Below are 20,523 nucleotides of genomic sequence, written 5' to 3' on the forward strand. Positions count from 1 at the left end.
CGCTGTTAGGTGGAAGAGGCAAGGTCCAGAAAAGTGTGACCGGTATGCTCCCATCTGTGCAGGCTGGGAACAGATACCCTCATGCACCCCACCACACACACAGGAATCTGCTCATTTCTTCTTTTTAGTGGAAAGATCATCCACACACCCCATTTTTTTCAATTTAGTGCTGCCTCTGGGGCCCGGGGGAGGAAGACAAAGAATTCCAAGTACCAATTGTTTCATAGATCAGATTATGAAATTGGGTGAAAATTGCACATAATTGTGAAACACCAATCAACATTTTAAAAAGTCAAAAACAAAATAATGTAAATGAACATAACCACTAATTAAATTAGTGGCATTCATGGAGAAATCGTTTCAAGCGACAGTGCATACGGCTGCAAGCGGAAGGCAGGAAGTCTTGAGCTCTGTTCAGTAATTAGACCGTTGGTCCTGGCGCCGTGTTGTTATCCTGAAGCTAATGATCGTAATGGCTGATTAACAGATGACGCGCATGCAGACAGAGACTGGGCAAGCAAACAAACCATTACCTTCACGTCAGTCATTAGGAGCCCAGACTTTTAGCAAAGAGAGAAAAGTGTAAAATCAGAGACGTACGAGTCCTGTTCTGAGTTGCAGTTGAGGTTGTCAGCAGATGCGCACCCAGAGCCCAAACACCCCGTCTCTGCAGCAAGCTACACAATGTCCCGGGAAGACGCTGCACGGAGCAGATGCCGGACAACTGGAGCATGAAGGGAAGAGTGGCCCTGGGCAGCCAGGGGGGTCAGGAGGGAAGCAGTAAAGCGTGGGGCGTGCGGGCAGGGCCCAGGGACACAGCCGCTCCGGTGGCCAATGCTGGGACAGTGTAAGCAGCTGAGTAAACAAAGTAGTTCTGGATTATAACCCGAAGTGTAACACAAGGAATATCCATGAGTCCTACGGATGTGAACAGGCAGCTGAACATGGAAAGAGAATAGACAAATTCTCCCCTGAAGAAGAATCCCTAAACTTCATGAGGCTGGCTACCCTGCTCTTGCTTTCGGCGACATGGGCCTTAACCACACCCCGAGGTACAGCCGAGCACAGTGACTTCCTGCCATCAGGGACAGTACGGCCGGGACCTGATGTGCACCCCAGCAGGTGAGCAAGGTCATCATCACGGGTACGAGTCAGGTGAGGAGCATGAGCCCGGATGTGATGGGGTCCTCCTCCCAAACCCACAGCCCAGTCTGACCGTGAGGGGGAAATTGTGATTAAGAGGTTGTCTACAAAATTCCTGATACATACTCAGAACTGTCAAGGTCATCAAAACCAAAGAAGGTCAGAAAGCTGTCACAGCCGAGAAGAGTCTAAAGAGACTCGGCTGACGGTAATGTGGGGTCCTGGATGGGGTCCTGGACAGAAGAGGCACACTGGGTAACAATTAAGGAGATCGGAATAGACGTAGGCTTCAGTTAATATAATAACATGTCAAAATTGGTTCCAGACGCACCACCCTAATGTAAGGTGTACACAGAGGGGCCCGGGGAAGCTCTCCATGCTGCCTCCCTCCCAAGTTCTGTGCACATCTGAAGCTGTTCTAAAATAAAAAGCTTGTTTAAAAAACAAAGGATAGGGCGCCTGGGTGGCTCAGTTGGTTAAGCGACTGCCTTCGGCTCAGGTCATGATCCCAGAGTCCCGGGATCGAGTCCCGCATCGGGCTCCCTGCTCAGCGGGGAGCCTGCTTCTCCCTCTGACCCTCCCCCGCCGCCGTGTACTCTCTCATTCTCGCTCTCGCAAATAAATAAATCTTTAAAAATAAAGTAAAATAAAAATAAATAAATAAAAACAAAGGACAGTCACTGCAGCGGATTCAAATATATTAAAAATGGTTTTCAAAAAAAAAATGGTTTTCAAACATCCCTGAATTCTTAAAGAATGGGTCGCTTCGGAAGGAACAAACTCATTAATCTGAAAACTGGTAAAAAAAAAAAAAAAAAAAGCATTTAGCTCACCCTTCTTAGTGTCCTGGGGACAGTCGAACCGTTGAGAAAGGCAAGTTTCTCTTTAAAAATTATTCCAACTAATAACAGGAGAGGGAACAGCAGTAGAATATCGCCATTTCACGCCCCCAGAGGCAGAGAGTCCAGGGGCTGCTACAAACGGGCACTGGATCCGGCTGGCCACCCCTGAACACCCACCCCCTCCGACTAAATCTTACCACACAAAACGCGCAGACTTTCAGGGTCGCCTGATGTGGGGGCACAGGGCACCACCTGCCTCGATCACACCTGGACATGGTCCAGCTTCCAACTTCCAGCCGACAGCAAGTCAGAGGGAGCGTGACGGGCAAAATGGAGGGTGCAACGTCTTTGTTCCTCCAACATGTGGGTCCCCAGGGGGCCAAGAAAGCCCGTAGATTAAATGCGACAAGTGACATGCCAGCCAGATGCGACGGATAGCCCTCATGACTCCACTAAGCCGACCGTGCACATGGGCGCAGGCATGAGACCACCTCAGCCACGGGAGGGCATTTATGTGACGATCCGAGTTGCTCTTTGAGGTGATCATGATACTGCGGCTATTACGTTTTTACCACAGGGCTGGATCTTTAAATAAAAAGCATGCTGACCTGCCTTCAGGCGAGGTGATAGGAAGCTGGAATTCCTTCCACGAGGATCCGCCGAGGGCAGGGGTACATGGGGGAGGGAGGAACTGGGACACCACGGGCACATCCTTGCTGGTGCTGGTGGATGAGACGGCGGCAGTCAGTCATCCAGTGTAACTGCCTCTCTGCTTTTGCACGTTTGAGGGACTTTTTCCGTAATAGAAATGGTAGAAATGAGCTTCTTTTCCGATGAGTAGACTTTAGGTGTTAGCAGCTTTAACTTACAGAAAAGAAGAGTGAAAAGCACAGAGAATTCCCGTATCCTCCCTCCTCACCCCACCCCACGCACCACTTCCCCTATTTGCAACATCTGGTTCTGGTGTAGTGCACTTGGGACAATTCATGAACCAGCATGGATACGTTATGATTAAGTAGAGTCCACCACTGACCTCAGGGTTCACTCTGCTTTGGACAGTCTATGGGTTTGGACAAATGACATGTGTCTAGCACTACCATACAAGAGCCCTGGCAGAATGACAGGCTCAGAGCCCTCAAATTCCTATGTGCTCCACCTGTTCATCTCTCCCTCCTGCATCCTCTGGCAGCCCGATCTTGACTGTCTCCACGGTTTTGACTTTTCCAGCATTTTCTGTAGTTAGGATCACACTGTAGTATGGATGGAGACTTTTCAGATTGGCTTCTTTAAATAAGATGCATGTAAGGTTCCTTTGGGTCTTTTTGCGGCTTGAGAGCTGTTTCTTTTGAACACTGAATCATATTTCTTGGTCTGGATGTCCCACAGCTTGTTCATCCATCCACCTGCTGAAGGACACCTTGGTTGTGTCCAAGTTTTGGCAATTATGGATAAAGCCGCTACAAACATTTGTGTGTGGGTTTTTGTGTGGACATAGGCATTCAGCTTATTTGGGGTAAATACAAAGGTGTGCAGTTGCTGGATTGTATGGTAAGAGCATGTTTGGTTTTGTAAGAAACTGCCGGTCCATCTTCCAGAGTGGCTGCACCATCTTGCATTCCCACCAGCAGTGAGCGAGAGTTCCCAGTGCTCCACATCCTTGCCAGCATTTGGCATCAGCGTTCTAGATTTGGGCCACCCTGATAGGTGTGCACTGGTATGTCGTTTTAATTTGCGATTCCCTAATGATATGTGACGTGGAGAATCTTTACGTGCTTATTTGCCATCTATACGTCTTCTTTGGCAAGTGTCTGTTCAGATCTTTTGCCTATTTTTTAATTGGGTTGCTTATTTCCTTATTGTTGACTTTTAAGAGTTCTTTGTGTGTTTGGATGCCAGTCCATTATCTGTGTTTTACAAAGAATTTCTCCCACTCTGTGGCTCTTCTTGTTCTCTTGACAGTGTCTCTTGCAGAGCAGAGGTTTTCATTTTAATGAAGTCCTACTTACCAATTTTTTCTTTAATGGTTAGTCATTGCCAGACTCGGGTCATGCAGATACTCTCTTGCATTATCTTCTAGGAGTCTTGTAGTTTTGTGTCTCACATTTAGGTCAATTTTGGGGTTAAGTTTTTGTGAAAGGGTGTAAGGTCTGGGTCTAGATTCTTTGTTTTTTTTTTTCTTTGCAGGTGGGTGTCCTATTGTTCGAGCCCTTTGTTGAAAAGTCTGTCTCTTGTCCACTGAATGGCCTTTGCTTGTCTGTCAAAGATCGAATGACTATATCTGTGTGGGTCTGTTTCTGTGCTCTGTCTTCTGTTCTGCTGATCGATTTGTCTAGTCCCTCACCAGTACCCAACTACTATAGTTTTATACTAAGTCCTAAAGTCAGGTGGTACCAGTTTTCTGATTTCAGTATTGAGTTGGCTCTTCTGGGTCTTGTGCCTCCGCAGAAACTTTAGAGTTAGCTTGTCAGTATTCACAAAACAGACTCAGACAGAAATGCACTCCTTAGGGGCTGCTCCTAAACATGCACTGCCTGCCAGGGAGCTTTGTGCACAGATGAAGGAATTACTATAGAAAGTGAGGCGGCAGGGCAGGGCTGGCAGCTCCGGTGGCACCCGGGGCATGAAGGGCCTCACAGTGTTCCATGTCATGATAAGTGTGTTCTGGGGTCTTCCCTCGTCAGCTTCTTGGTGCCCGGGTTCATCCCTAAGGGTCCCACCCGGGGAATTATCATCAGCACACCGGTGACCTGTTCCATTTACTGCTCTCTCTTTTGCTTTTTTTTTTTTTTTAAGATTTATTTTATTATTTATTTGAGAAAGAGGGGAGAGAGGCAGAGGGAGAGAGACAATCTCAAGCAGACTCCCCACTGAGCATGGAGCCCAACGCAGGACTTGATCCCACAACTAAGATCATGACCTGAGCCAAAATCAAGAGTTGGACATTTAACCGACTGAGCCACCCAGGAGCTCCCATTTTTTTTTTTTAAAGATTTTATTTTATTATTTATCTTAGAGAGAGACTGCAGTGTCTTTTGGCTGATTGCAGTTCTGGCCCGACTCCACCCCTCTTTGAACCATCTGGTACCTCAAGTATCACTGGCTTGAGGAGGAAGCCCCGCTCCCCAGTGCTCACTCATTGAGTTCTAGATGCAAAATCACCTCCAAACGCAGAACACCTTCTTTGACTCACCTCTTCTGGCCATCAGCTGCCTTAAACGTCCACACCACTTGTGAGTATCTTATTCTACAACGTAGTATCCGTTCCTGTCACCTTTTTTACATTTTGATGATTTCTGTGCCTGCTTAACCTAAAGCATGTTGACTCTGCAAAATGTTTGTGCACTCTAGTGATGTAGAAGGTGCTATTCTTCCAAGAAATACGTTGCTCTCCCCCTTGGAACCCGGGGACTGATAGATGACTCCAGCCTGCCCACAACACGGGAATTGACAAAGTATCTAAAAACTGTCCCAAGTCCATGAGACTCCAGGGGCAGTCAGGAGGAGAGCATGTTCACAGGGAATATCTGTCCCGGTGGAATTATACTGAAGTATGTTTTCAGGATGACTTTCTTATCTCTGCCATCTTTTGGCATAAATCATTTTTCTGCTTCCTATGAAAAAAAAAAGAATTAATATGGAAGATAGAGCCCCAAACAAACATGCCATGGAAGAGATGAAGGACACAGATCATGCAGGGAGAATAGGAGTATGAAAAGGTATTATGAGTTTGCTCAGTGAGATAAGAGGAGATACTGCATCCTTGAAGTTAGAACAAAAAATACTCCTTTTTCAAGTCACAGTCACAAAACAAAATCAGACCTCTTAAATTTAAAAATACTACAGCAGAGGTGCTGGGTGGCTCAGATGGTTAAGCGTCTGCCTTCGGCTCAGGTCACGGTCCCAGGGTCCTGGGATGGAGCCCCCTGTCGGGCTCCTGGCTCCGCAGGGAGCCCGCTTCTCCCTCTCCCTCTGCCTCTCTCCCTGCTCATGCTCTCTCTCTCTCTCTCTGTCTCAAATGAATAAATAAAATCTTTAAAAAAAAAATACTACAGCAGATATGAAAACTCTGACAGGTGGATTACAAGATAAAACCGACAGGAATCTCCCAGAAAGAGAAGATGTGGGAAATTAAAGAGGAAAGATAATTAAATTGGAAGATCTGTCCAGAAGGAATAAGATTGCCTCAAAGAGAAAAGGAGAGCAAAGGCATGAATGGCCAAGACTCAGCTGAAGGAAGCATTCCGGAACAGAAGAGCACGAGTGTACCCCCCACCCCCGACCCAGCATGGGAGCAGAGGGCAGAGGCACACACGTCAGCACACCGCAGACAGCCCGGAGCAGAGAGGCGATCTTGCGGGGCTCTCCAGCCTTGGTCGGGGGGGGGGGGGTGCAGCAGGGAGCGGATGCAGGTTCCATGAACATGATGGGGTCCCCAGATCCCTCCGGAACAAACCTGGAAACTAAAGTAAGTGAAGCATACCCTTCAAACTCCTGAAGCAAAATTCTTTCCAAACTAGACCTGTGTGGCCCAGGGAATGTATGTTCTGTAGTTACTATTCCATAAATATCAATTGGTTCAAGATGTTTGTTCAGATCATCTATGTCTCTACGGATTTTCTTGTCCTAAATAACAGCTTTATTGAGATATAATTCCTATCCATAAAATTCAACCACTTAAGTAGCCCAATGTGGTGGATTTTAGTATATTCACAGAATTTTGCAGCCATGAACACAGTCTAATTTTAGAACATTTTGTCACAGAAAGAGATCTCACGCCCATTGACAGTCATTCCTCACCCTCCATACCCGCCTCTTTGCTGCTAGGAGTAACGCTGTGAAATTTTATGTGCAGGTACTTGTGTGAGCCTGCCTTCAGTTCTCTTGGAAATATACCTGAGAGTGGAGTTTCTGGGTCATCTCATATCTCGTATCTCTGTGTTGAACTTTTTGAGGAACTGCCAAACTGTTACTCAAGTGGTTGAAGTCTCTCTTGTGTGATATTAATATAGGCGCTCCATCCATGAGAAACCTTGTGTTCATTTGCTTTTAACCTCTGTGTCTTTGTACCTGAAGGGCACACACAGCATATTAGATCTTTCTCTGTAATCCATTTTTATAATATTTGCCTTTTACCTGGACTTTTAGCCCCTTAACATTTAATGTAATTATTGGTGCCCTTCAGTGTGGGCCCACCAGTTTATTTGTTTCTGTTTATCTGTTCTCTTTTCTTCTGCTCCCCCTTGTCTGCTTTTCTTGGACTATTTGACTACTTTTATTTTTTTTTTAAGATTATTTATTTCAGAGAGAGAGAGTAGCGGGGAGGGGCAGAGGGAGAAGCAGACTCCCCGCTGAGCAGGGAGCCCAATGCAGGGCTCGATCCCAGGACCCTGAGATCATGACCTGAGCTTAAGGTAGACACTTAACTTACTGAGCCACCCAGGTGCCCCTGGTTGACTACTTTTAGAAATCCATTTTAGGGGCACCTGGGTGGCTCAGTCATTAAGCGTCTGCCTTTGGCTCAGGTCATGATCCCAGAGTCCTGGGATCGAGCCCTGCATCAGGCTCCCTGCTCAGCAGGAGGCCTGCTTCTCCCTCTCCCACTCCCCCTGCTTGTGTTCCCTCTCTCGCTGTGTCGCTCGCTCGCTCTCTGTCAAATAAATAAATAAATAATCTTAAAAAAAAAAAACTCCATTTTAATATACTGGCTTTTTGCCATACTTACGTTCTTTTTAGTGGTGGGCTCTGGGATTACAGTATACGTCCTTCACTTTTCAGGGCACTTAGAATTCATACTGCACAGTTCACAGGAAATATAACAACCTTGCAACCAAGTAGGTGTGTCTGCCTCACTCCTGCCTTCATGTATGCTCCAGTGTCACAGCCGTCACATCTACTGCCATTGTAAGCCCCACAAGACGATATTTTTGCCTCAGTCACAACTATTTTTTAAATAAGAGGGAAAATCATCTTTAGTATTTCAACTATGTATTTACCATTTCTGATACCCTCACACCTCTAAGATCTAGTGTCGTCCCCCCCCCCAGCTTGAGGAACTGCCTTTAAAAGCAGGTCTGCGGCAACAAATTCTCATGGTTTTTGTTTATCTATAAATGTTTTATTTTGCCTTCTTTAAAGATACATTCACTGGATATAGAATTCTAGGTTGGCAGTTATTTTATTTACACAGTTTGAAAATGATCCACAGTCTTGCCTCATGGTTTCTGATGTGAAGTTCACGGTCATCGAAATCATTGTTCTTCTTTAAGGAACGTGTCATGCTTCTCTGGCTGCTTGAAGAGTTCCTCGTTTTACCTTTGGCTCTCAGCAGATTGGCTATAATGTGCCTGGGTGAGATTTTCTTTTTATTTATCCTGTTCGGGATTCACTTTTTTTTTTTTTTTTTTAAGATTTTATTTATTTGAGAGAATTAGAGACGGGGTGGGGGTGGCAGCAAAGGGAGAAGCAGGCTCCCCACTGAGCAGGGAACCTGATGCAGGTCTCAATCCCCAGACTCCAGGATCATGACCTGAGCCAAGGCAGATGCTTAATCGACTGAGCCACCAGGCACACCTTCACTGAGTTTCTTAAATCTGTAAATTTATGTCCTTCACCTGATTGGGAAAATTTTCAGCCATCATTTTTTTTTTAATATTTTTTCTGACTCATTTTCTCTCTTTGTTCTGGGATTCCAATTTTTTCCCCTTCTAGGACTCGAAATATTAGGCCTTTTCACATTGTCCCACAAGTCCTTAAGATTCTGTCCACTTTTGAAAATCCTTTCTCTTTCTTCTTCATATTGGATAAATTCTGTTGATGTTTCTTCAAGGTCACTCTTTGCTGCGCCATATCCATCTCGCTATTAAGCCCATCCAGTGGATTTTTTAACTTACATTGTATTTTTCAGTTTTAATATTCTCACTTCTTTATACATTTTTTTTTATTTCTTTGATGGTATTTCCTTCCTTTTATGCAATATGTGTATTTTCCTATACTGAGATGAGTATTGTTCTAATAGCTGCTTTAAAGTCCTTGTCTGATAATTCCAACCTCTTAGTCACGTAGGTTTTCACTGTATCCTGAATATTGTGAAGATTATGCTGTGACAGTCTGGATTCTGTTACATTCCTTGGATGAGTGTTGATGTTTGCAGTTTAGCTGGTAAGTACCTTGGTTAGTCTCAAACTGGAACGTGTCTAGCCTGCAGTAGCAGCAGCTCAAATTTAGGTTCAGGCACTTTAGCCTCATCTACAACTGCGCAAGTACCGTTCATACATCCATCAGAGATCTGGGGAAAGTTTACACACAGAACATGGAGCTGCCATTCTCTGGCTCTCTCTTTTCTGGGATTCTCCCCTCACTTTGGCAGCTGTGGCCACCCCACATTCTGCCCTCTGATTTCTCAAGCCAGAAAGGCTGCAGTTTTTCATCAGAGCTTCAGGTGACCCGCATCACACTCTGTCCATGGCCCAAAGCTTCCAATTTTCCACTCCCATCCAAAATCTGCCTACCTCAGTTCACACCCCAGAGCTTTCAGGGAGTCATTCTTGTTTGAGTTTGGGGGTAAGGGGACTTTTTGTCCAGACTTTGTGTTACCTACAGAGGAGATGGTCTTAGGAGCTTTCTTTACCTTACCCTCCAACCTTGAATTTTGTACCCAGTCAGATTCCCAGTTAAGTGTGCAGATAAAGCCATTTTCAGGACACCTGGGTGGCTCAGTCAGTTAAGCATCTGACTCTTGGTTTCAGCTCAGGTCATGATCTCAGGGTCATGAAATCGAGCCCCGCATTGGGCTCCACACTGGGTGTGGAGTCTGCTTAAGATTCTCTCTCTCTCTTTCCTCACACTTGTTCACTCTCTCTCAAATAAATAAATCTTTTTTAAAAAGCCATTTTTCAATAAACAATGTCTCAAAAAAAAAAAATCCTCTCCCAAATTCCCTTCATTGGGAAGCAACTAGAGAATGTCCTTTACCAAAAATGAGGCTTTATACCAAGTAACAGTCAATATATCCAGGGGGTCTGGGATTCAGATGACCCCAACACAAGACCAAATTGAAAGGAATCCTGGGGACGCAGGCATAGAGAACACTGAATCCACATTGTGCCGAGAAGAACAGAAGTCTTTGGGGGCAATTGCTTCAAGAAGATAAACTTAGCAAAATACCCAACATATTTGAAGATTTTGAAAAGAGATTTACTTAATTAGGAAGTATTTGGATTGGAATTACTGTTAAGTACATACACAATTGAACCAACACACAAACAACAGAAAATGATCTTGCCCCAGGGAAAACATAATATATGGGAAAAGACAAAGTAATCATGATATACTATATGGCTTAGCTATGAATAGCTATTACACAGTTGTGACGTACATCCTGAGTGTCGATCTAGTTGGAATTATGACAGAACTATAACCTGAGGGTGGAAGTCCTGGGGAAGGGGAGGGGAGAATGAGAGAAAAGACCTGAATTAGTGGTTCTCAACCGAGGGCGACTCTGACCTCCCAGTGGACATTTGGTGATGTCTGGAAACACAGTTGTCACCTTTCGGAGGAAGGAGATGTTGCTGGCAGCTAGCGTGTAGAATCCAGGGATGCTGCTCAACACACTCTCATGTGCACGCACAACAGAGAATTAATTGTCCACAACTGCCAACTGTGCCACCGTTCAGTACCCAAGCAAAGTCATCATGTGCCACCGTTCAGTACCCAAGCGAAGTCATCATGTGCCACCGTTCAGTACCTCAAGCGAAGTCATCATGTGCCACCGTTCAGTACCCCAAGCGAAGTCACCATGTGCCACCGTTCAGTACCCCAAGCGAAGTCATCATTTGTGGTGTGTCAGCAGACAACATCTAAAATGTAAACATCAAGTAGGAACCTCATGAGCATGTTTAGAGACACAGGGATAGATTAGAGAGAATGAGCTGAAGGCTTTGGGACTGAGAAGTGGGCCCTGGGTCCTGGGTCCTCTGGGTTTTGTAACAAGCCTTGTAGCGCTCTGTCTCTTTAAACTGTGTGCACGTGTGAGTCTTATATTTGGAATAACCACTTGAGTGGAAGAAGAGAACGGTTTAGAATAAAGTACAAAAGTACAGAGGAAGGCCCGTCTTCCTGTTCTTCACAGAAGTTCTCTGAACCGTGGTGGATGACAGTCCTGGGTTCTTGCCCTCCGCTCGGATGTGGCCAGGGTGTACTTCCTCCTTACGTGACTCCATGTCTGTCTGTAGGAACGATGAAGGGAGAGACATGCTACTCTGCCCTGCCGTTAACTGAATCCGTGATTTACAATCCCGTTTCTTTCTTTGAGGCTGTAATCCCAGGAGCCTCCAGATTTGTGTTAACGTTCTACAGATGTGGCAGGTGATCGTGGCACATACCTCCTCCTGGTGGCAGCGTGCCAGAATTGCAGGCCCAGGTACTCACTGAGGCACACCGGAACCCTATAGAAGCTCAACATGCCAAACTGGGCATCTGAGGAAGCAGCAACCATTTCACCTGCTCTGTCTCTGAGGCTCCTGTCACCACACACGCAGTTCAGAACATCTGTTTTAGGGCCGGTAGCTGGTTCCAAAGTCCCACTGTGGGATAAACTGAATTCTGAGGCTGGGAAATTCTAAAGCAGGGCTCTGCTCTTGTTCTGGGCGCCCTGTGCTGGGAAGTAGAATGTAGCTGAGTGTCCCGTCCTTCCTTTGGTCCTGGTCTTGTGGGTTCCAAGTTGAATGGTGCTGCCTTGTGCCTTTGCCTGTGCTTCTGACAGGAGGGAATTTGTAGGCATCACAGCACACGCACTTGGCACCCCGCGCCCTCACTGTCAAGAGTGCTCAGCCATGCACCTGTCCACAAAGGCCCGGAGCCACACAGCCCATGGCTCTGACCTTGGTACGTTTCTCGCTCTGGGGGAAGGACCCCATCCAAAGCAGGATGGGAACTTAAGAGGGGGCTGGTTGAGGGAAGGATGCGTGGGGGAAAGGAGGGCAAAGGGGCCCACCACCAGAGCAGGCTTGAGAAGCTGGTCCTTTTTTCCCGGAGCAGGTGCCACACTTGTCCTCACTGGGAAGCAGAAGCAGCTGGGAGCGCACTTCCCACCTTTGGGTGCCCAGCCTGGGGAGGAACACCTGGGATTTTCCAGATAGGACTGCTGAAGGCGAAGACGCTTCCCTGCAGGTGGAAGGAGGCAGGGCCCGGGGCACTGAGGGCACCCATCCTCCTGCAGAGGGGCTCCCTTGGCCCGTGCCTGGGCCCCCCATCCCCTCCTGCCTGGACCTGTCGTCTCAGGTGGCACTCGGCACAGCTGGAGTCACACTTGTTCACTGACATGTGTGGTCAACCCCCCATGAGGGGGCAGAGACAGACCACCCGCCAGGATCACCCCTTATGTCCTGGCTTTTAGTGGGTGCTCTGAGCAAGAGTGGTGGATGAGTGAATGAATGAGCAACAGTCAGTTGTCTGGGGCACGTGCAAGAGGCCCAGCATGGCTACAATGTGCCCCCCTCCCCCGAGTCCCCCTGCTGGGTGCTCCGAGGCTCCCCGGGAAGAGTGTGCCCGTTGTTGGTGTGCAGACCTGGCTGCATGGGTACGAGGACGGTGAGAAGTCACCAAGCCTGATAACATCTCTGCTTGAGGCGACCTTGCACTTGAAGGGTTTTTAGGGAATCCACAGCAGGAGCAAGTATGGCAACATGGAGACGTCGGTTGCCGGCGGGGGGCGGGGGGGGTGGGTATCGGGCTCTTCTCACTTGTTCCTTGCAGTCGGGGGCTTTTCTTTCTTGCAGGACAGTGCACGGGGTGGTCATGAACTCCACCATCTGTGGGTTCGCTCCCTCTGCCACCCCTCCGTGCCTGGTGCTCACCCTGGATGCTGTGGGGATGGCAGGTGCCACAGCACCCCCAGGAGAGGGCCAGGTCAGCGGACTGGAGGCGTGGAGCCCAAACGCCCGAGACCCCTCCTCCTTCTGGGCTCTCACCCACCCGGTCCACCCTGTCTTCATTCCCTGGCCGGCAGTGATGACTGGAGCGGACACAGCAGGTCTGCCTCCGGGCCTAGCTCTGGGGGCGTTCAGTCCCGCCTCTGCCTGCCGATGCCATGGGGACAGATGGAAATCAAGGGGCAGGCCGTGGCCAGGAGCTCAGTGAACACCAGGGTGGCCACAGTGGGGGCCTCATCTGGGGTCCCTGGATGAGCAGGGCGGGGACCGTGGCCCTTAGCGCCTTGTCAGCCAAGCTTTTAGGCCTTTTCCAGCCTCCCCGGCAGGAGGGAGCACCCGGAGGAAATGGGCCGTTTTAGTGTGATGTGTGTTCCCAAAATATGTGAGAAACAATTAGTGTTTCCCCTTAAGTGTGAAAATGGAAAGCAGTAGGGCCACACCCCGGGACCCTGGAAATCTCCTGTCTGGCTTTTCGCATGTGGCTGGCGGCCAGGAACTTTCCCCCAGGCCTGCCAGAGTGAGCACTTCAGTGCCCTCGGGTGAGATGAGAGTGCGTCCTGGCCACCCAACTGCTGGCAACTGCCCCGCACGGCACGGTGGGCCCCCTGGCTGCGGTCAGGTGGCCTGCAGCCCTCACAGCGGCCTCCCTCTGGTCCCCCCAAAAGCACCTTTGGTTCCAAAGCCACAGTGGTTTCATGCTGTCAGCCTGCTGACTGTCCGTCCGTCCGTCCATCCATCCGTCAGGAGGCAGGGCTGCTGCTGCCCCGGGGGGGGGGGGGGGGGGGGGCGGGCAGGTGCTGTTCCCTTCAGCCCACGAGGCCCCTCACCCACAGCCCCTGTCTTCCTGCAGGTGAACAACGAGAATGTTGTCAAAGTCGGCCATCGGCAGGTGGTGAACATGATCCGCCAGGGAGGGAACCACCTCGTCCTCAAGGTGGTCACGGTGACCAGGAATCTCGACCCGGACGACACCGCCAGGAAGAAAGGTGCCCGCCCCACCCCGCCCCTGCTCTCCAGCCTCCTATGCTTGGACACACTCAGGTGTCCCCCACATCTCCTCCCGCTGGGGGGGCGGGTCCTCCAAGAGGAGAGAAAGAAGCCACAAGGGAGGTTGAGAGAGGACTGTGGGCTTGCCCACTGGACAGAGGTGGCAGCAAGCAAGGCTGTGCTCAGCAGCCCCAGGTCTGGGGGGCCACAGGACACGTGCGAGGCCCATGTCCTTGGCGTGATGGGAGGGGGGGCAGCCAGGGAGGGGCTGCAAGGCTGCCGGGACCATCAGTCCCCTTAGGCACCAGCAGGCCCAGCGCCGATAGAGCTGTACCGGCCTCCCCTCCGCGGACTTGTGCCCACTCAGGGAGGGCAGGGTGGTCCCGACCCGTCGCGGCCCCAGTGGAGCCTCAGTGGGTGACCGCTGCTGCTTCCCCTCCTCGGGGGGACGCCTGCCTGCCCGCCTTCCCTGCAGGCTCAGGGCCGCTGGCTCCCAGGTTGTGCTGGAAGCGTGGGGGTGGGGCGGGCAGCATCCTGGCCGGGTTCTCACACCTGTCTCTCCCATCTGCCCCTCAAGCTCCCCCGCCTCCCAAGCGTGCTCCAACCACGGCCCTCACCCTGCGCTCCAAGTCCATGACCTCGGAGCTGGAGGAGCTCGGTAAGAGTCGCCCGTCTGGCCCGCCCAGCCCCGCGCTGTTGCCAGCACCTGGGACGCAGTGGGACCGGCCTCTGCGCAGCCTCAGGCCGTGCATGGCCTTTGCTTGCTTGCTTGCCCCGGTCTCTGCCCCTGACACCCGGGAATGGCGTCAGGTCCCTGTGTGCGGGCGGCTCCCACGCTGGCATCTCCGTGGGAATCTTGCTGGCTTTGGGGGTGGTTACTAGTTTTGCCTTTACCTCTTTTCGGCTCATCTAACATTGTTTTGTTTTGAATTTTTGGGCCTCTCACTAGTGGATAAAGGTAAGCTGCCCCCACAGCATCCCCCAAACAGCTCCCCTGCTGTCTAGCCCCCCCTCCCCACCGAAATCTGCCTCACTGGTGCTCCATGCACGGCTCAGACCAGAAAGCAGCGTCCCGGGGGTTTGCGTAGATAGTGGTAGGGCTGGCAGGCCTGGCAGGCTGCACACCAGGGGTAGGGAGCTCCTGGCGTGTTCTAGAAAGTCTGCAAGGAACAGGAGGGCTGGAGCCATTGGCCCTGTCGGATAGACAGGGAAGGGCGTGCAGAGCCTCGTGGGCCCTGGGTCCAGTGGCACTGGTGGCTGCTGGGAGAGGGAGGACCCTGGAGCCGGTGTGGGCCGCCCAGATGCTGCTTAAATGTCATGCCTGGGCGTCACCATGGAGCCCAGGGACACATTTGGAAGGAGGCTGGCTCTGACCACACGGAAGTGGCGAGTGGGCTGACAGGCTCACTGTGCAGAGCATGCAGAGAGGGCCTCGCTAGGTGCTAGAGAGTGAGCACCTGTGCACTTGTGCAGGGAACCTGTCCCTCGGGCCCGGCTGGCCCAGCGGGGTGACGTCTGAGCACCCCTCACTGGTGTTGAACAGGACATCACTCCCACCTGATCCCAGCCTTCATGGGGAGACCTTTTGGACCCTCACCCTAGAAAGGACAGAGCAGCCCTTCTTCACAGCATTCCCAGCGCCGGGGGGGGGGGGGGGGAGTTCTCCATCCACGGTGGGTGCGGTGCTACAGCCCAAATGGTCCTTCCCCGGGCCCCAACGGCCTCCCAGCTAGCACCCCCCACCGGTCACTGAGGCCTAGCCTTCTAGAAATCAGCACCCCTGCCATGGTACTGCCCACCTCCTGCCGAGAACGGGTAGCCCCCGACAAGCCCCTCTTCTTCTGGCCCCCAGGAAAGCCTGACCATCTCCCCACACCTGGCCTGTACCGGTGGGGATGACAACAGAACCGTTGCCCATCCATTAAAACCGGACGGCACGTGCCACCCTGCCTTCTCCAAGGGGCCACAGTGTCTCGCGGCCTTTCTCCCCCCCCGTACGGGGTCGTGGGGCTCCTCCTGCCGTCAGCTCCCGTTCTCACTCACCCGCCACGTGGGCACAGTGCTGGAGGGGCAGGGGCAGGGAGCGCTGTAGGAAGGACGCCCTGGGACAGTGCCTCATCCATAGCCAGGAAGCAGGTTTACCAGCGGGGCGTGTCGACGGAGAAGGTCACCTCGTCCCCGGGCTCCTGGGAAAGCCATAAATGCAGCTCTCTAGACATCCTGGCCTCCCGTGTCTGCCCCCCCCCCCACCCCACCGTGAGCTGCGGGTGAGGGTGAGGCTTCCCAGCCCCCGAGCCAGGCCGTGGAGGAGCGCTGCCATCTCCAGACTCACGCTCCCCTTTCTGTTTGCAAGCCTCCATCCGGAAGAAGAAGGGTAAGGGGCGAGCCCGGTGTCTGTCCCCAGCCCCCGCCCACACACCCTCCGGAAGAGAACCCCTCTGTGGCTGTCGGCGTGGCGTCTAGATGCCGTGACCCTGCGTTGTCTCCTCCCTGTGCCGGGGCCTGCAGAGGGGCCCAGCTCCGGACCACGTCCCGTTTCAGTCTGTCCCGTCTGCTTCGCTTCTCCCATCGTGGTTCCTCTCCCCACAGCGTGTTGTGCTTTCCCCCAGAGCTGTGTCATCGTCATGACTGTGAAGGCCGCGGGACCCTCAGGCTGTCACGGCCGGGCCGGCCCCACTGGCCGGCAGCCTCTATACTGTGTCCAGCCCACGGCCACACACAGGTGGTTGGGGTGCAGGCCAGTGGAGCCGCTGGCACCGGATGGAGGGCTGGACCCCTGACTGCTGGCCGCCACTGCTGGGGGGGGGGGGGGGGCAGGGGCCGCCCCCCTCGAGCTCCCGGAAAGCCCCTGGCTCTCCCAGAGGCCTGCGCCGTGCCTTCTATGCTTGAGCTGGCAACAGGCATGGGGTGGGGGGCGGTCGCCGCGCTGTGAACAGCAGAGACACCTGCCCCACGAGGGCCCTGATGGACTCAGGCCCCTCCTTCCCCAGCATCCACATTTTAGGATGTTTCTCACCTGGCTGTTAGAGACAACTAACCCCAACAACTGAAAGAAGCATAAGAATTTCAAAACTGCTTTTGGGGGTGGGGGAGAGCGCAGAGTGGACCCTATCACGTGACCTTTGGCACTGAGGCAAAGACACAAGGCGGTATTCTGAATGCTGAAATCAACGGGTGGGTCTTAGAATCCAGCGAGGCAGCATCTGGGGGCAGGATCGTGGGTCCTGGAGTGCCAAGTAAGAGCACCTCCTTTCTCCCCTCCCTGGCCTCCAGCCCCCACCCCCAGGGGCTGCCCGGGAAACTCCTAGTGGCCTTTCCCGGATCGGTCACTGCGTCAGCCATGTGGTGGGTGGGTGCCCAGGACACAGAAAGCTTCCTGGAACTGCATCTGTCCCTTAGCGCCCCTTTGATCCAAGGCCATCGCCCCACTGTGTGCCACGCCATCCTGAAGAAGACCTCCCAGCGCCGGATCCCAGGAGCTGCACTGTGTAACAGAGCTGGCCAAGGCCCTGTCCGGGGCGTGCCCGTGGCCTGCACCCCCCAGGCCCCATCCACTCACCCTCCTCCCTCAGCGGCGCCTCCAGCAGCCAGACACTCCGGACTGAGGGAAAAGACGAGTCACAATCCTGTGGCCATCATGGCCCAGAGCAGAATCAACACAGAGGACAAGCAAGGGACCCTCCCTGCTTTGAACAGCAGAGAAGACTGGACGCAATTCGAGATTGAGTGCCCCTCCCTCCTATTTCCTGACCCTGGCCAGAGCAGGAGGCTGGTGTGCACGCAAGACCCCAAAGGGCCCAGGGGCCATGACCCACCCAGCTCCCAGGGGAACTATGGGGTGCACTGCAGGGCTCCAGGGGCCCATGCTGGCTGACAGGCCCAGCCCTTCACTGCAGGGAAGGAGAGGACAGTCCGGCCTCACGCAGCGAGGAGCATCAGACATCGGTGGACCTACAGAGAAGCTCCTGCCCCCCACCACAATGCCCCTGCCGCTCTCTTCCGGGTGATTGGGCTCACCTCCTCAGAAGCATTCCCCACACTCCTGAGGAGCCGTGTGCATCAGGGGAAACTAGGCCTTTACATCATACTGGTTGAAGAGTGTCCCCCCAAATCTACGTCTAGCTAGAACCTATGAAAGGGACCTTGTCTGGAAACAGGGCCTTTGCCGATGTACTCGTGATGAGGCCATACTGGACTGGGATGGGCCCTGACCCAATGACCATGACCTCACAGGAGAGGTAGAGTCAGACACACACAGAGGAGGCCATAGCGGCAGAGGTTGGAGGGGCCAGGAATGAACGCTTGGAGCCCCAGAACCGTGAAGAGGAGAGAAGGATCCTCCCCCGGAGCCTCCAGGAGGAACCACCCTGCCGACACCTTGATTTGGGGATTCTGGCTTCCAGACTGATGGAGAATAAATTTCAGTTCCAGGAAACTGTCACAGCAGTGAGAAGCCCCCAGCCCTGGCCCCTCCAGGCTGACGCCTGCTTTGGCTGCAGGCAGAGTTGCTGCAGGCAGAGTTTCCAGCTCCTCGTCTCGAGAACCCCTTGCTCTTATCCTCCGGTGTTTTCCAAGACTTGCCCTAGTCCCCAGACAGTGTGCTCGTGGGCACAAGGGTGAACAGGCCACCAGGAGAGCCCCCATCCCCGGGCAGCTCAGGGTGCAAACCAGACCGGGTGGTGGGACCGGCCTCACCGCGGCCTCCCGGCCTGCTGGCGCCTCTGGCTACACCCACAGGCCCGTCCTTTGGAAGGCGGGGGACTCCGGCAGGCCCTCGGGCTAGCAATAGCCCGCTGGGGTCAGAGCGGCTGTCCCCACGCCTCCCTGCCTCCTGGGGAGACTGAGCCAGAGGGGGCCCAGCTGGCCACAGCTGCTGCTCCCAGCCCCTGCAGCTGGTGGTGGTTGTGTTTTCCTCTTGCGGAGGAACTCCTGCTCAGGGTCTCAGCCCGAGGTCTGGCTCGTGGGGCATGGGCTTCTGCAGCGGGAGGCCTCGGGGCGCACTGGATGCCTTGTGTTGAAGCCTGCCTGCAGCCAAGCGTGTGCTCCTGGGCAGGGCGGCGGGGACTCCCTGCTCTGGTTCCCACGGGTGACCTCACCGTGCTGCCAAATCCGCCACCCCCCGCCTAGAGCGCACTCGTCCCCTTGCCAGGCAGCTTGCACTTGGTGGATAGTGAGCATCACCCCTGTCCTCCAAACAGAGCGCAGGTTTGCTTAGAAAGTTAAAATACAGGGCTGCTTCTGGAGCCCCCTCATCAACTCTCTACAAGCTGTTTTTTAAAGATTTGCCAGTTTTCTGATGTGTCTGCAGGATTGTTTTCAGCCATAGAGTATTTCATTTTAGGACTGCAGAGGACTGGACTCATAAATCCTTTTCATCTGGAGCCCCTGAATAGAGACCCAAACCCTGGCTTTTGTGGATGAAACACAATAATCCTTAGAGCCTCGCAGCCATGGCTCATGTTCTGATAAACAAGCCCTCAGAGACGGGGGCTGAGTGGTCCTGAGTCAGGCGGGCAGGCTCCCTCTGAGACCGGAGCCAGGAGGGGACGCAGGTCCCTTGGGGAAGTGTCTCTCCCTTCGAATCACACAAACCATGCTAAGTGGCTCTCACCGAAGCAGCAGCAGGACCTTTCAGCCTTACCCCCCACAAGCCAAGACGCTCTGCTGTTCTGGCTCCAAAGAACATTTCGGTGGAGGCAGGAAGGCCAAGGTGTCCAACCAAGACAAGGCTATCCACGCAAGGTGGCCTCTCGTCGCGGGTGAGTGTGGTGTGGACAGTGCCCGGGCTTCTCCACAATTCTGATGACAATCCTCGATCTCCACTGCCCACCAGGGCTCAGCACCCCGGGCCCAAGGTGGGGGGCGGAGAGGCTGGATGACCCCAACTGGAGCCCCAGCTCCCACCACCTGGTCCCCGGTTTTTAACTGCATGACCTTCAGCATCTCAGATCCAGGTTGTTTCGGGTTCTCATTAGGGTGAGAAATGAGGCATTTACAACTTCCACCAGGGACCATTGTTATCATGGGACCTTGGCCTCACCTCTGTACGCCCAGCATTCAAGGCATGTTTTTAGGGTGTCTGCCACGTGCCCAGAAGCTCCACGATCACAGCCTGTGTATTCGGGGCGAGTGAAGACCCAGATGGTACTCCAGTACCACGCGGCAGACCCACAGCATGCAGGGGGAAGGGGGTTCAAACCAAAGCAACAACTAGAAACAGGAGGCTCTCCAAGATGCTGCTGGTTAGCTCTGCATCCCAGGACAGCATCCCACCCCAGGCTCCCTGCCCGACGGCCGATGGCACAGCCAGCGCCCCACCTGCAGGGCCTCCCACAGGATGTGCTGGGCTCCGTGTCCCGGAGGCCCCCGTGAGGAGCGACCCGAGCTGCGTGTGCTGCATCGAAGGCTGGACCCACACAGCTCCGTGGACACCCGACTCCCTGCACCTGAGCAGAAGCAAACTGAGCCGCCTCGAGGGCCGTGGCTTCCAGGCACAGCCATGAGGACCAAGGAGACTAACCAAGTGCCACCAGAGCACCGCCGCGGGAGGCCCCTGAGCCATGGTCAAGGGAGTGTGGCCCGGCTGGCGAGGCAGCACCAGGGGCTCTGCACAGAAGCGAGTT

General features: G+C 53.0%; 1 protein-coding gene across 2 annotated transcripts in view; it reads left to right on the top strand.

The window, feature by feature from the left end:
• Nucleotides 1-20,523, top strand: part of SHANK2 (SH3 and multiple ankyrin repeat domains 2) — a 509,587-nt gene that overhangs the window by 468,063 nt on the left and 21,001 nt on the right. The window contains exons 18-21 of one of the 2 annotated variants that reach the window (XM_025878755.2): nucleotides 13,764-13,899; nucleotides 14,478-14,558; nucleotides 14,850-14,858; nucleotides 16,254-16,274. In XM_025878755.2, the coding sequence (XP_025734540.1) occupies nucleotides 13,764-13,899; nucleotides 14,478-14,558; nucleotides 14,850-14,858; nucleotides 16,254-16,274 (247 nt within the window). The remainder of the gene's footprint in view (nucleotides 1-13,763; nucleotides 13,900-14,477; nucleotides 14,559-14,849; nucleotides 14,859-16,253; nucleotides 16,275-20,523) is intronic. The other variant, XM_073883345.1, reaches the window with a different exon arrangement.

This window comes from Callorhinus ursinus, unplaced genomic scaffold, assembly GCF_003265705.2.
Source record: "Callorhinus ursinus isolate GAN/ISIS: 27379988/994484 unplaced genomic scaffold, GSC_fseal_2.0 scaffold51, whole genome shotgun sequence".
Lineage (NCBI taxonomy): Eukaryota > Metazoa > Chordata > Mammalia > Carnivora > Otariidae > Callorhinus > Callorhinus ursinus.